Source organism: Sinocyclocheilus grahami, unplaced genomic scaffold (assembly GCF_001515645.1).
Source record: "Sinocyclocheilus grahami isolate Dianchi unplaced genomic scaffold, SAMN03320097.WGS_v1.1 scaffold831.1, whole genome shotgun sequence".
Lineage (NCBI taxonomy): Eukaryota > Metazoa > Chordata > Actinopteri > Cypriniformes > Cyprinidae > Sinocyclocheilus > Sinocyclocheilus grahami.
The window spans coordinates 435,159-452,100 of NW_015506010.1; the positions used below are offsets into that span (position 1 = coordinate 435,159).

At 36.5% G+C, this 16,942-nt stretch overlaps 1 protein-coding gene and 1 long non-coding RNA gene across 2 annotated transcripts in view; both read right to left on the reverse strand.

The window, feature by feature from the left end:
- Nucleotides 1-1,668: 1,668 nt before the first annotated feature.
- LOC107562653 (uncharacterized) lies at nt 1,669-6,752 on the reverse strand. The gene is made up of 3 exons (XR_001606011.1): nt 6,644-6,752; nt 4,310-4,450; nt 1,669-1,709 (listed from the first exon to the last, which is right to left on the reverse strand). It is a non-coding gene; the product is annotated as an uncharacterized lncRNA (long non-coding RNA).
- A 453-nt stretch (nt 6,753-7,205) lies between these two features.
- Nucleotides 7,206-16,942, reverse strand: part of LOC107562634 (tolloid-like protein 1) — a 28,115-nt gene continuing 18,378 nt past the window's right edge. The window contains exons 2-3 of the mRNA XM_016247307.1: nt 7,306-7,419; nt 7,206-7,243 (exon numbers count right to left, since the gene is read on the reverse strand). Coding sequence (XP_016102793.1) covers nt 7,206-7,243; nt 7,306-7,419 — 152 coding nt within the window. The remainder of the gene's footprint in view (nt 7,244-7,305; nt 7,420-16,942) is intronic.

Genomic DNA, 16,942 nt, shown 5'->3' on the forward strand with positions numbered 1-16,942 from the left:
AACTCTTTAGAAACGTGAGCTTACTTTTTGTCATCTGACAAAGAGTTTTATGTTAATTTCTTTCTCCATTTAATCTAATTTCTGATGGAGATATATATATATATATATATATATATATAAACACCATCTCATTTGTAATTTTTCTATGGTTAAATTGTATAGACTTTATAGGGGGCAAAAAAGAAAAAAAATAACTTTATGCATTTGTTTATCATCTATCCAATCAGTGTTCTCTCTCTCTCTCTCTCTCTCTCTCTCTCTCTCTATGTTTATGTTTAGTATGTTTATTGATTTATTTTGAGATTAGGACATCAAGTTAGAAGTTACAGTAATCTCAGACTATATTTTTCATGACTTTAAGTATGTTTAGTATGTTTATTTTGAGATTAGGACATCAAGTTAGAAGTTACAGTAATCTCAGACTATATTTTTCATGACTTTAAGAAAAAAAAAGAAAAAAAAAATTCCAATATTATTTGCAACAAAATCCCATCTTACCACCTCCTGGGTATCCTACCATGCCATAATAACGATGTTCAATGAAATAAGGGATCTACTTTTAAGGTAACAGATTGTGCAACTTTACCCTTCAAAAAATATTGTATTTCTTCAAGGTGCAAGTTTTAGTTTAACTGTTTGTTAATCTAACTGTTATTAAAAGAATTCATATTCTACACTTCTGTCATATATTTTTTTGGGTCGATTATACTCTTAATCAAGGTTTCTTGCACCAAAAAACGTTTTGTTTTTCATGACCATCCACCCTCTCTCTGCACATTACAGTCTTTTTTGATTCCAAGACTTTCATATGGAAACAACTTTATAAATGTCCAACATATGTATAATCATACATATGAATAAACATATTCATCTTGACAGGCCGAGATGCTGAACACTGAATGTGTGTTGATATTCCAAGCCAGACGTTTATTGTCATTCGTGATGATTTCCACACAACTTTCGCAAAATGTTCTGTGGTCTGCGGACGAGCTTTGAGTGGTGAACGTTTGTCAACCGCACAATTCAAAAGAGCAAAATAAATCCTGTTTTCCAGCAGAGCAAAACCGACGTGCCAACACGGCATCCCGGGGACTGATTTGTCTCCAACGGATGTGACCGTCAAGCTGGGCTCTGAACTTCTGCCACGCTACTGAAGCATCTACGGGGAGCCATTGTGTACGGATAAAACACACATGTTCAGGTGACAGTCCCGTGGAGAACAGTGTGACACAAACGACTGGTATTTCCTCAGCGAAGCATAGAGTAATCGCTCGGTCAAGACTCGAGAGCCCACACGCACACACAAACACACAAATCCATCTATTGGCGCACAAAGCAGATAAGGGGAACAGAGGAACGGATCGGATGGAAAACCACTTGAGCGATAAATCAGGAAGAGACCGAAAAGAAAGAGGAGAGAGTGAAAGAAAAGAGTGAAAAGCACACGCTCCACATGAGCGAGAGAAGCAAGCTTGAATCCTTCCTGGAAGAGTCAAAGGTTTCGTCCTCCTGCTGTGGAAACTCTCTCTCACATTGACACGGACACACACACACACCTCCCTGTGAAGCCTGCACATATCCGCTAACACACACACTTACCCACACGGCCGGTAGGTGAAGACAATGTAGCTCTCCTCTGTTGTTCTCTCGATGAACGTCACACATGTGCCAGTGTCTCATGTCCTGTCTGAATATGGCTCGCTGGCTTCCTGTACAGCACACACACACACACACACACACACACACGTGAGCAGGGTGACCAAACTTGTAAGGTGCCGGTGACATCTGTGAAATTTTGCCGATTTTGCACAGGCAAAATTGCCCATTGTCTATTGTCAGTATTGTAGCGATGTTTGAAGCACAGCTCACACAGAAGCCACTTTCAAAATAAACCGCTTTCTAATGGTCACTGCGGCAAATTTGCGTGACCAACTTGCATCCGTTGCGAAATCTGCGTAGGGGAATCGTTATCTTGCGTGGAAATCCCATTTGTGTGGATAAATATTGAAATGACTGGATTTCGCCTGTAACAATTTGCCGAACAATGGTAAATGCAACTGCACCTTTAAATCACAGCATGAGTAATTTTAACTCTTTCCCCGCCATTATTTACGAGACAACGCTTCCTCGATATCGACTGGATTTTCCAGATTTCCGTGTATTCACTGTTATACTGTAGGAGGTGCGATTACATCTTCTGATAGATGTATGTAAGACATATGTAAGCAGAAGCATACGTAAAATAACAAACATTAAACAGCATATAAATCAAAACTGCCTTACATTACCGAATGAAATGACGATCCGGGAAGTGGTTTAGGACTGTGAAGCTTTGGAGGTGTTGATGAAATCTCCAGCTATCTTTTGATCATCGATCTGAATCCGATCCGGATGCAGTCTTTGACAAAAATGTGATTTTCTCAGCTTTTTGTTCAAAACGTTGCTTTTTTTTATGAAACTTGTCCACGTTCAAGTGTTGATAAAAAATATTGCATGAAGCTAAAATAATGGTGTTTGTTGTTGTTGTTTAAAAGCATTGCATGTTCAGATATTCATACAACAAAATATTCTGGAGGCCATGACATTTTTGTGAAAATGATCAAAAATGCCGGTGGTGGCTGGAAACTTTTTTTTTTTTAATGCTGGCGGGGAAAGAGTTTAATAACAATATTATAATAATAGATATATCATAATATTGTGGTTTTCTTCACAAAGTCAACCAAAATATGTTTCACATTCAAATCACCTGGATTCAAAATCTAACTTAAACCTGGTAAGCAGGAGTAATTTTATATAACAATTTTATAACAAGATATGTATCTTAACAATTGTGGTTTTCATTGCGAAGTCAACCAAAAATTGTTTCGCATACAAATCACTTAGATTCAAAATCTAACTTAAACCTGGAAAATAAACAGAACATTTTAGAATTCATTTAAGACAGAGAAAAAATATGAATAAAATGGCAATAAATAAATAAATCACTCTATATTAATTTTAGGTCACTAATTAAATGGCCCTGGACCACAAAACCAGTCATAAGGGTCAATTTTTTTGAAATTTAGATTCATACATCGTCTGAAAGCTGAATAAATAAGCTTTCCATTGATGTGTGGTTTGTTAGGAACACAACTATTTGAAAATCTGGAATCTGAGGGTGCAAAAAAAATCAAAATATTGACAAAATCGCCTTTAAAGTTGTCCAAATGAAGCTCTTAGCAATGCATATCACTAATCAAAAATTACGTTTTGATATATTTACGGTAAGAAATTTACAAATTATCTTCATAGGACATGATCTTTACTTAATATCCTAATGATTTTTGGCATAAAAGAAAAATCGATAATTTTGACTCATTCAATGTTTTTTTTGGCTATTGCTACAAATATACCCCAGCGACTTAAGACTGATTTTGTGCTCCAGGGTCACAAATAAATAATTTTGAGACACATTAGGTGTGTCCCAATTAGCGTATGCACTATTCAATGCCGTTTTGTAGTATAAATAGCGCAAGGAGTGCGTTCACACTGAAATTTCAAAACAAAAAAAGTGGACTTTAAATACCCGGATGATGCACTTAATTAACTGGAAAAAACAAAGTGTGGAATGTTGGACACTGTCACAGCTTTAATTAAGACTTATGCTGAATGACAAAATAACCTTATATATGTCATACACTACACAGTTGAGTACATAGTGCATAAGTACATAGGGTGTAAGTGCATAGTAGTGCATCATTTGGGACACAGCTCATGTGACTCTCATCATGTGACCATCAGATTCCAGACTTGATTCCACTGAAGCACTAGATGTTCTTTGGATCATTATCAAATCATGCTGGAGAACATAATCATAAGGTTTTGCAAATCAAACTTGCACATTTTATGTCTTCATATAGTTTTGTAATTATCATTTAAATAAATATTTCAAAATTCAGCAATGTTGTGTACAGGTGCACCAGGAATGTCATGCACCTATGCGTTGTGTTTTGTCATTTCGCTGCCTTATGCAAGATAACACATGAGCAAAGAAAAACACCTTTTCATCTTTGTATTACTTTAAAAGTAAAGCAGTTCTTTTATAATTGAGTTCCAAAAACAACTTCTTTTGAGCTCCACAAGAAAAAAAGTCAAACAAATGGAGTGACATGAGGTTAGACTGACCGATTTCAGACACATGAATGTGTGATTTCTTCCACAAACGTGTTTTTCCTACAGTACTATAATCAAACAGATGTTATCGATCACATGGCTGCTGTTTTCCACTAAAACTTAAACATGGAAAGCTGTGCATGTGTACATGACTTACCGCTGAAGTTCCCGCTGATGACGTAAGGAATGACGCCCTCGGGCCACACCCTCTCAGGTCTGGACGTCGCTGCCCTCTTCCTGCGGTAGGATCCCCGACTGGACGCCGTATCGTTTGTATTCGTCTCGTTGTTAAGTGAACCTAACATTTCCGACACCAAATGAAGAGAAACTCAAACCGTCAGTCTGGAACCTCACCATCACAAGTTTCAGAGAAAGAGAGATTACACATCATCTTCTACATCTTACATTTACATTTAATTATAAAACGGATAGTTCTGGTCCTTGATTCTGATTGGCTGAGCCGCGTTCGAAGCTGTTGTAAATTACTCACACACAAACACACACCTTTGTATACTTCTGTGTGTTACTCTGCAGCCACTTTGTTGGAACCTCAACGGTTTCTGAGGAACTACATTGTTTGGTGGAAAAATACAGTTTTTATTAATATCATTACACTTTATTTGCTCGGTTTTATTCTGTGAAATCTTACTACGTATATGGAATAACCGTTTTATAAAAGCAATAAGCCCCGTGAAGCCGTGGTTTACAGTGATTTTATAACAGCTAAGCTTCGCGTCGTGCCTAACAACACCCCTTAGCTGTTATACAATAAGCCCCGTGAAGCCGTGGTTTACAGTGATTTTTATAACAGCTAAGCTTCGCGTCGTGCCTAACAACGCCCCTTAGCTGTTATAAATTCACTGTAAACCACGGCTTCTTGGGGCTTATTGCTTTAATAAATAACCCACATTTGCTAAATTGTAAGAGCATTTTCCACTAACATCTGGCAACCTGAATCAGTCCAAATACTTTTTGTGTTCATTTTAAACTACCGTTTTATCATTTAAAACTTGACAAACTTTTTTTATGATATGTTTTGTTTGATATTCTTTGATCTAGATCAAAAGAGTCCAAATTAGGCCTGGGCGATAAAACGATATTTATCGACGGTACACCTTCTTCGATAACGATATAAAAAGTTTTCGATATAGGCACGTGCTCTGAGTGACGCAGACAGCACACACAAACATGAACACATGCTGAATTGAGTGCTGTGACTGCCTGTGAAAAATTTATATTAGTCGAATTTAAAATAAACATTTGCATTTGAATGCAAAAATAGTACAATTAAATGTTAGGAGTGTGTCAGGGAGCGTCATCAGCGGAGCACGAGATGCGGTGGTGATGCAAGTAACGTTGTTGTATTTTAATGTTTTGTTAGTCTAGCCCACGAGATGCGCCGCTGCTGCGTTATGCATTCAAAATATTACAGAAACTCAATGCGGAGAACATCTTGAATGGGTTAAAACCGATACCAAGACATTCACACAGAACACATATTCAGCGCATTTTTTAGACGGACAAATACGACTGCTGCACTCGCGTCTCACACAAGAGATATAGCCATGCAAAGTTAAAACAGTTTAAACTTTTAGAAAACACATCGCGAATTTGTGGAGGTTTATTCCTTTTCACTGCATCTCATATGTTTTTAAATACAATCAGAGTGAATTGCGCCCTTCTGTGGCTTCGGGAGACAAGTCAAAAGTTTCCTTAAGACCTATTTAATCGGCATATAAAACATTCAAAATTAGATATTTGTTTAATTTTTATTGTGTGTTTGACTGTTAAAACAAAAAAAATAAATTGTCTCAATGAATTGGGTTTTTAATTTAAAAAATACAGTGGTTCAAATTTTTTTTTTTTTAAATTCTATTGCTCTTTGTTTTAAAAAAGGTTATAAAATAATGTCAATAATTATCAATACCGAACGATATGAAACATTATATCATTGATACATTTTTTAGCTATATCGCCCAGCCCTAGTCCAAATACATTTTTTGTGGCCAATGTATGTGCCATTTACAAATATGAGACTTTAAATTGTCTACTGAGCTCAACGGTAGCCACTAACTCAAATCTGTTCATATTCTGTTATAGCACAGCACGTTTTTTTCTATTGTTTTGAATGCTCGGTTACAACTCCTACACAAAGACTGGACTAGACAGCAAAACAGACTCGTCTTATCTGACGTTGAATTCTGTCCCTTGTTCCCATTTCTTTATCATCTCATGTTTTTTCCCCTCCTCTGCAAACTTCCTTCTGGGGTGAAAATATCATAAAGCTAAAGGTCATTTTGTCAGATCCCAATTGCAATGTGTTGTTGTGTTTGGGAAAGTGGGAACTGTTTCTCGACAGGTTTTTCTCTATTGGTTTAAAAACATATGGCTTCAAGTTCTCTTCCTGAGTCTCTGACTGCCAATTAAGCCTGGCACAAAGTTTATATAAAGCAGGCCCATGCACTCAAATGCACCATACATGCACACTTACCCGCATCTGTGTGATTCAGAACTGTGACTGTTCTCTCTGCTAAATTCACAATGCGGTCCACTTTAAACATGCGCATATCTTCCTCATCCAGCGCGATGTCTCCGAGATAAGCAACTGAAACAAACATAAAGAGGAGCCAAATACATTTTTTGTGGCCAATGTATGTGCCATTTACAAATATGAGACTTTAAATTGTCTACTGAGCTCAACGGTAACCACTAACTCAAATCTGTTCATATTCTGTTATAGCACAGCACGTTTTTTTCTATTGTTTTGAATGCTCGGTTACAACTCCTACACACAGACTGGACTAGACAGCAAAACAGACTCGTCTTATCTGACGTTGAATTCTGTCCCTTGTTCCCATTTCTTTATCATCTCATGTTTTTTCCCCTCCTCTGCAAACTTCCTTCTGGGGTGAAAATATCATAAAGCTAAAGGCTAATTATGAGAAAATTCGCTGTCATTTTGTCAGATCCCAATTGCAATGTGTTGTTGTGTTTGGGAAAGTGGGAACTGTTTCTCGACAGGTTTTTCTCTATTGGTTTAAAAACATATGGCTTCAAGTTCTCTTCCTGAGTCTCTGACTGCCAATTAAGCCTGGCACAAAGTTTATATAAAGCAGGCCCATGCACTCAAATGCACCATACATGCACACTTACCCGCATCTGTGTGATTCAGAACTGTGACTGTTCTCTCTGCTAAATTCACAATGCGGTCCACTTTAAACATGCGCATATCTTCCTCATCCAGCGCGATGTCTCCGAGATAAGCAACTGAAACAAACATAAAGAGGAGTGCTTTTAACTTCTCAAGCAATGGTTATATAACAATTCATTTTGAAGCCAATTTTCAAGGAATGATTATGTAGCACATCACTTAGAAAAAGGGACAGATTCTGTGGTATCTAGGTCGCCAATATGACAAAAATTGGTTTTAAAACAAATAAATGAATCAAAAATGTATTATATAAATTATATACCCTACCAAGTTAAAGTGGCAGTAAGAACATTTATTTAGAAATTTAAACTTTTATTCAGCAAGCATTAAACTGATCAAAAGTGGGAAAAAAGATAAATGTTATAAAAATTGTATTTCAAATAAATGCTGTTATGTTGAATTTTCAAAAAATTCGAGAAAAAGAAAAAAAACACTTCTTTTTTTTTTTGGTTTTCAAAAAAAATGCATCACCGTTTCCACAAAAATATTAAGCAGCACAACTGTTTTCAACATTGATAATAATAATAAATGTTTCTTGAGCAGCAATTCAGCATATTAGTATGATTTCTGAAGATCATGTGACACTGAAGACTGTGAAGAAAATTCAGCTTTTCATCACAGGAATAAATGACATTTTAAAATGTATTCAAATAGAAGACAGTTATTTTAAACTGTAATAATATTTCACAATATTACTGCATTTTTTTAAATCAAATAAATACAGCATTGATGCTTGCTTTAGTATAAATCAATAATTTGTACTTCAAATAACTGTAAGCCTTTTCACATCATACACATTATTTGTGCATGTGTTTATGTAAGCTAATTCATGAGGTTTGTAGCAGATGGTGTGGAAACTAATTCCTTGTGTACGTTTTTTGAAGAGGGCGCACACCTACCAGTATCTTCAAATGGTTATATCAAAAGAACCCCCTACAAGCTTTCAGGGTCCAGCGAGCTGATAAACACCTCATCATGTTTTAATGATCATTAGAATTTATAGCTGGGGTCATCACTCGTGCCATGATAAATAAATCATCTATCGAAAGAGGGAAGCTGATTAACGTTCGGAAGCTAAGTGAGCGACTGCACGCCTCTAATGATCCACACAACAGGTAGAGTCTCTGCGTTGGTAGAGATTAATTAGCCCGTCAGGGACTAATTGCATCTTTAGGAGCATTGCCACTTTGATTGGGATTGAGAGAATCAACAGCATCTTCAGTTTTAAAGGCAGCCATTTCACACGAGTGTGCAATGATGAATAAATGAATTATAATTAAATGGAAGCATATTCTTCACATTTGTGACATTTGTTTTTGGTTTTCCCTGAAGTGCACTTTTAAAATGCTTTCAAACCTGAGTCTGTTTGTGAGAAAACAGTAATTAGCATGCGAGTAATTATAATGTTTGAGTTTATGTGTGTAAGTGTGAATAGATAGATGATAGAACGATAGAACGACAGACAGACAGACAGACAGATAGATAGAACGATAGATAGAATGATAGAGAGATAGATAGAATGATAGAACGATAGAATGACAGAACGATAGAACGACAGACAGATAGATAGAACGAGATAGAACGATAGATAGATAGAACGATAGAATGACAGAACGATAGAATGACAGAACGATAGATAGATAGAACGATTGACAGACAGATAGACAGATAGATAGACAGATAGAACGATAGAACGATAGAACGATAGATAGATAGATAGATTGAACGATTGACAGCCAGACAGACAGACAGACAGACTGACAGACAGACAGACAGACAGCCAGACAGACAGACAGACAGACTGACAGACAGACAGACAGACAGCCAGACAGACAGACAGACAGACTGACAGACAGACAGACAGACAGCCAGACAGACAGACAGACAGACACAGACAGACAGATAGAACGATTGACAGCCAGACAGACAGACAGACAGACACAGACAGACAGATAGAACGATTGACAGCCAGACAGACAGACAGACAGACAGACAGACAGACAGATAGATAGATAGAACGATTGACAGCCAGACAGACAGATAGACACAGACAGATAGACACAGACAGACAGACAGACAGACAGACAGACAGACAGACAGACAGACAGACAGACAGACAGACAGACAGACAGACAAATAAACAGCAGTATGTAAAGTAACAAGATTTTTTCCACAATAAATAAATAAATCACATAACAGCGCATTCAAATTCAACTGTGCTCAGCTTTGCTGTATCGCTGACACTCAAATTTCCTTAATTCCACAGAAAAAATAAACGGCATGCATTTGTTGGGTCTTCACAAATCACTGTCAGCGTAAACCACTAGAACAGTCCAGTGTAAAACAACACGACATAAACAACAAAGAATCATTTTGCTCATCTATTCTGTTCTATTCTGAAATCAGATTTCTAATATGATTTCATTCTCTCCTGATGAAGATCAGTGCTGAGGATCTGGGCAGCTCTCTAGGTCCCCAGACAAACTTCACTGAACTCCTGTCTAAAAATAGAACTAAAAACAGTTGGCAGAGCTGAAATGACAGGGTTTTACTTCTCAAAGCACATCCACAGACAACCACAGGCAACGAGAAGCCACGCTGATGAAGCTCCAAAGGAAACAGCTGCGACATGAAGTTTGATAGAAAATTGTTGCATTAACTGGACTGTTTTTTTTTTCATTTTCTAAATTGGATGATTTAAACTGGATGAGTTTCATGACGTTTCGTTCCATTAACAAACCAAACAGGCAAAGCAGACCAAATTGGAAGCAGATCTTCTTAAATCAGTGTCCTTACTAGTTTCACACAACAAACAAACATACCGCAAAACCTGTTATGTCATAAAATTACTTTACTTAAATTAATTTACTTAAAATGTAAAAAAAATTCTAAATACATTTTTAAGTCCTGCCAAACATGTTTCCATGCTGAATAAAAGAATGAATAACAATTTCATTAAAAAAAAAAAACGGGGTTCAATTAAACGGGGTTCAAACTACAATTTGTATTGACTAAGTTTATTTTACTTACTTTACGTTATTTATTTATTTATTTATTTTCTACTTTGTCATGCCATGAAAGAATTACTCTTATGAAAAGATTCTTAAAAAAGTAATATATAATATATATATATAAAATGTTAAATCCTGCCAAACTAGGCTTGCTGCGATAGACGGTGTTGACGGTGATACCGGTGTTAAGCGGCAACGTCGTTTGGTGATGTAATTTTGCTCTAGAATCGAAGTATTACATGTCTGTCATCTAATGGTAGGGAATACAAATGAGATATTACACCATATTAGGAACTACAGTCTATTTTATTAAGTATGACGTCTTGTCGCAATTTTGCGACTTTGGCGCTAAGAGGGTTAAATAGCTTGTAAAAGAGGCGTGCGCATTTTACTTTCACTTTCAAATAGCGGCAATTCGGCGTAAAGCAATTGTTAGTTTTTACTTTGTTTGAATTGTCCCTCTTTTCCTTGCTTTCCTTCGCTTTTAAATAGCTTGTAAAAGCTGCATGCACAGTTTACTTTCACTTTCAAATAGCGGCAGTTCGGCGTCAATTGCTTGAATGCAACAAGTCAAACTCACTTTAGCGTATATATAAAACATAGAACTTTTATTAACGAAACAAATAAAAATACACCATGCTATAGGGCAGGCTATGCCTAATATAAAATAACAAATAACTTACATAAAGTTTAAATACGTATACAAAACTGGAAATGAGTAAACATGTATAATATATAACCAAATAAATAAGAAACGTAGAACGTTTATTCGCAAAACGAGTAAGAAAGCTTGGAGGCACGGCATACACCTTGATGTCAAATAAAATAAATAAATGACACAAAGTTTAAATAAAGTAAAAATCAGCAAACACTCTGGAACCAGTTACATAAGAAACAAATGTTTAAAAAAACTTCCAAAATCAGCTTAGATAAACGGCAAATGTCAACAGGCTTTTCAAAATCCAAAATATTGCCAAACAGGCGCTTTTGCATCTTGTTTCGAAACTAAGTCATCCATAATTAAAATTAATCATGTTAGACATGCTTAAAATAATTTGTTAATGAGGGAGGAATACATTTATTAAAAATAAACAATCTTAAATTATATTCTCTGGGGGGGGGGAGCTAGCAGATGCCAGTGAGCACATGGAGACGCTCTGGAGACCGTGGGCGCATACAGATATCTTTCACTCTGTACTGTGTGAAATGATGAATAAATCCTTATCTGGGAATCACAAATGACTATGATTGGTCCATCCTGACCAGCGCTGAGAAAAGTAACAGGTAGTAACAACATCGACATGTTATTTCCATCTATTTCCACCATGGAATTTTAAAAAAAAGGCAACTACAATTTTTTTTTTTTTTAGGTAACACTATTTCGATAGTCCACTTTAGACATTCTATTAACAGTAAGTAACTTTGCAACTACATGTCAACTAGCAGTTAGTAGAGTATTAGTAGAATATGTTTGCTTAATATCTTCTAACAATTTCTTTGTCAACTTATTCTACTAACCCTAAACCTACCCTAACAGTCTACTCTGAGAGTTAGTAGACATGTAGTTGCAAATTAATGAGAATTAGTTGACATGTAGTTACAAAGTTACTTATAGTTAGTAGAATGTCTAAAGTGGACTATCGAAATAAAGTGTAACCTTTTTTTATCTCACAATTCAGACTTTTTTTCTCATAATTCTGAGTTTATATTTCACAATTCATACTTTTTGACTCACTTTTTCTCAGAATTGCAAGACTTCTGACTTTCATCCTTGCAATTCTGAGTTTACAACTCGCAATTCCCCATCCTGAAAATAAAAAAAAATTAAATAAAAATGTCTTTTTATCTCACAATTCTGTTTTTTTTTCTCTCACTAATTGTGAGTTTATATTTTACAATTACAACACTTCTGACATATTTTTTTCTTCTCAGAACTGTGAGATACAAACTCAAAACTTCGAGAAAAAAAGTCTGAAATATTAGATAATATTGCAATGACCTTTTCCCCTTTTTATAAAACTCGGCGGAAACAAGCTTCCATAGAATGCAGACACTTTGCTTTTCTTGTCCATCTAGAATAAACTTTTATTATTTACTGATATCACATAGGTGAATTGTTTAAGATTTTTTTTTTTTTTTTATATAACTTTTGATGGTTGCAACAGAATCGGTCTAAAATAAAATTATAGAAAGTCAACATCAATATAAAATGTTTTCAAAACTCACGATGTGCCATGTTTATTTGCAGGCTATATTTTTATAGTAAAGTTCGCAGATCACCTGATACGAGGAACATCAACATTTTGTTAGAAAATGAGTAAATTCAATTGTTATTCACTGTATTTTTCTACAAAACTGAAAAGTAATGATACAGTACTATTATGAAATATTATTAAATTGATTTGCTGCTCAAGGAATAGTTGTGCTGCTTCATATTTTTGTGGAAACTGATATATTTTTTTTTATTTCAGAATTCTTTGATGAATAGGAAATCCTCACTGAATAAAAGTATAATTTTTTCAAACCATTCAAACTTCTGAACTGTAATGTGTATAGACATGATATATGACACATACAGAGAATATACTGTATATGTTATATGATAAGAGTATTCAAGTGCGTATAGGGTATATAAAGGAACCCAAAACAATCACACAAGAAAAAGCCCCTTCACTGCCACAACTGAAACCCCAAACAAACAGTTAGGCCACCAGCCTGTGTCTGATTTCACAAACCTGGAGTCCGAAGACACCAACAGCATGCAGTCTCAGGAGACACATGGCACAAACACACAGCCAGATCGCTCTCCAGCAGTCCGCTAGAGATCCTGAATTCAGCCTCCCGAGGGAGGGACGCAATCCTCCGTATCTACACAAGCCCCTTAATCTAGCGTGTAATTGTGCTCCATCAGATGCCAAGACTAGCAAGAACAAGTGCACAAACGGCAGCCCGGCCTCCCTCCTTTCATTTCTCCATCCAGTTGTTGCGGCGACACATTTTATCTGCGTTTCCTCGAGGGATTCCTGTTTTAATCCTCTCTGTCTTTCTAGCTCAAAATCCTCACCAATGAAATCCCAATCCTCATGCTTTCTATACAGCCAAATGAAAAAGAGCTTATCGGAGGCCTAGACAGAGACAGAATCTCATCACACGAGGCCTAAAAGGCTTCACGTTACAAATCTGGAGCACAATGGCTATGAACTAATGAACCTCAGTGAATGTACCAAAAGAGGATCTATAAAGGACACGAGAAAAGATGGGATGTATTTGATGAAGTGGAATAACGGAGTGCGGTGGCAGATTGGGGTTTGCCGCTGGTTTTTATCCAGACACATTTATTACAGAGACGCTCAACAGCTGCAGCAGAACCTCAGAACCCACTGTGTGCTCTTGATTTAACGTTTCAACCTAAAAAAAGACAATAGGCGCGTTTCCATTGCAGATTTGCGCAAAACTTTGGCGATATTTTATAAATGTCGGTAAAAAAGTATTGCGAAATGACGGCGTTTCCATTAACCAATGTTATGCGGCTAAAATGTAACCTTTTGCCTCTCGCGATAAGTCATGGCAACGGATTTTGGTGGGATTTTGGCTATATTTATTCAAAGGAGGCAGCAGAACCTCAGAACCCACTGCGTGCTCTTGATTTAACGTTTCAACCTAAAAAAAGACAATAGGCGCGTTTCCATTGCAGATTTGCGCAAAACTTTGGCGATATTTTATAAATGTCGGTAAAAAAGTATTGCGAAATGACGGCGTTTCCATTAACCAATGTTGTGCGACTAAAACGTAACCTTTTGCCTCTAAGTCATGGCAGCGGATTTTGGTGGGATTTTGGCTATATTTATTCAAAGGAGGCGTATGCGTGTATCTTTACAGAAGCAGCACAAACAGCCGCTTCAGAAACGTGCGTGGCGCGGCTGGATTCTGGAATAAATACAAGCATCGTGGAATCAGCTTCAGTGACCATATCAGAGCCACACTGCACCGCAGACATGTGCAGTGTAAATTCTCTAAGCATTAATGATAGGGAAAGCCCCTTAAAGAGCGGCCACGTATGAAGTGTTTCTTGGAGGTTATAGTACATTGAAGAATGATAGTATCAGAGCCACACTGCACCGCAGACATGTGCAGTGTAAATTCTCTAAGCATTAATGATAGGGAAAGCCCCTTAAAGAGCGGCCACGTATGAAGTGTTTCTTGGAGGTTTCTTGGACTGGTACATTGAAGAATGATCATATGACTTTTTACATACGCCATGTGACCTGTAAATGCGAAAAAATCGTTTCCATTGCAGTTTTGCGAATTATTCCTTTTTCGCATTGCATGAAAAACAACCTCATGCGAGCGTAAAAACTTTTTTGTGATATATGGGCGTTTTTGCGAAATTGACGCGTTTCCATTAGGCATATTTTCAATTCGCAATTTCAATTTGTGCAATTTGAAGGGTAAAGGAAACGTGCCTAATGAGAAAGAACTTTTACATGTGACTGACAATTTGTAGGACTCAAACTACTGGACTTCATCAGGATATGCCAGTTTCATTTTTGTTTTGGCCTTTGAAGGTGTAGTCGGTCATTTTTGTTTATGTTGCACCGGCTGATATGACAATCATCTTGGACTATACTGACACCTAATGGCGTGGATGATGTGTAATGCAAATTCAAACATTTTATATATATATATATATATATATATATATATATATATATATATATATAAAAAAAAAAAACATATGTAATAGACATATGACTTAATAAGTAAGGGGTCTGTAAGATTTTATAATGCTTTTAAAAGAAGACTCTTCTGCTCACCAAGGCTACATTTATATGATCAAAATACAGTAAAAGCAGTAATATCGAGAAATATTATTCTAATTTCAAATACCTGTTTTCTATTTACACCGCAGACATGTGCAGTGTAAATTCTCTAAGCATTAATGATAGGGAAAGCCCCTTAAAGAGCGGCCACGTATGAAGTGTTTCTTGGAGGTTATAGTACATTGAAGAATGATCATATGACTTTTTACATACGCCATGTGACCTGTAAATGCGAAAAAATCGTTTCCATTGCAGTTTTGCGAATTATTCCTTTTTCGCATTGCATGAAAAACAACCTCATGCGAGCGTAAAAACTTTTTTGTGATATATGGGCGTTTTTGCGAAATTGACGCGTTTCCATTAGGCGTATTTTCAATTCGCAATTTCAATTTGTGCAATTTGAAGGGTAAAGGAAACGTGCCTAATGAGAAAGAACTTTTACATGTGACTGACAATTTGTAGGACTCAAACTACTGGACTTCATCAGGATATGCCAGTTTCATTTTTGTTTTGGCCTTTGAAGGTGTAGTCGGTCATTTTTGTTTATGTTGCACCGGCTGATATGACAATCATCTTGGACTATACTGACACCTAATGGCGTGGATGATGTGTAATGCAAATTCAAACATTTTATATATATATATATATATATATAAAAAAAAAACATATGTAATAGACATATGACTTAATAAGTAAGGGGTCTGTAAGATTTTATAATGCTTTTAAAAGAAGACTCTTCTGCTCACCAAGGCTACATTTATATGATCAAAATACAGTAAAAGCAGTAATATCGAGAAATATTATTCTAATTTCAAATACCTGTTTTCTATTATACTATATTATAAAATGTAATTATTCCTGTGAACAAAGCTGAATTTTCAGCATCATTACTCCAGTCTTCAGTGTCACATGATCCTTCAGAAATCATTCTGATATGCTGATTTGATGCTGAAGAAAAAAATTCAAGCATCAATGTTGAAAACAGTTGTGCTGCTTCATATTTTTATGAAATACTTTTTTCCCCGTAAGTTATTGTCTGATGACAGTGAAGTCAAAATAGTAAATACATCGGTCTAACACTAAAACTGACACTCAGGAAGCTTATTTTTCTCATTTAAGAAGACCTCAAAATGTGCAAGGAGAGATTTGTTGTTGAGACACAGAGCAAAAGCAATTAAAAGAGGACAACAGAAGCTCTCCCATAGATGGATTTGGTTTGAACGCCTAGACTTGATACTTTTAAGAGGATTTGTAATTGTGGTCCAGCTGGCTAAAACCTTTTGCTCTCATGTGTTTTTCATTGCCTGGCCCCTCTCCACAATCACCTTGGTTCCAAACATAACAGCACTTTCATTAACAAAAGCCAGTTTGGCACCCGTTTCACCTAGACTGGTTTCTATTAAGAGTCCCGAGGGGATCACATGTGAGGTCTAGACACGTCTTAAGGTTACCACCCACAATATCAGAGATTTCAGGCCTTCAGCATCTTTGAGGTGAACAGTGGGAGCGTCTGGGCTGGGGGTCGTAAGGCAGATGTGTGTTAGACCACAGGCCTGCTGCGCATGAGAATGCCTGTCATGACTACTAGTGTCACACCTCCTGAAATGTAAACGCACTATTCTTATTCATCAAGACCTCGGCTATTCGGCAGGTCTGAGTTCACAAAGCCAGTTTCACTTAATGTCATCAGTAGGTGTAAAATCAAGCAGCCAAACGATGTAGTTTTGCCCACGATCTAGTATATATAT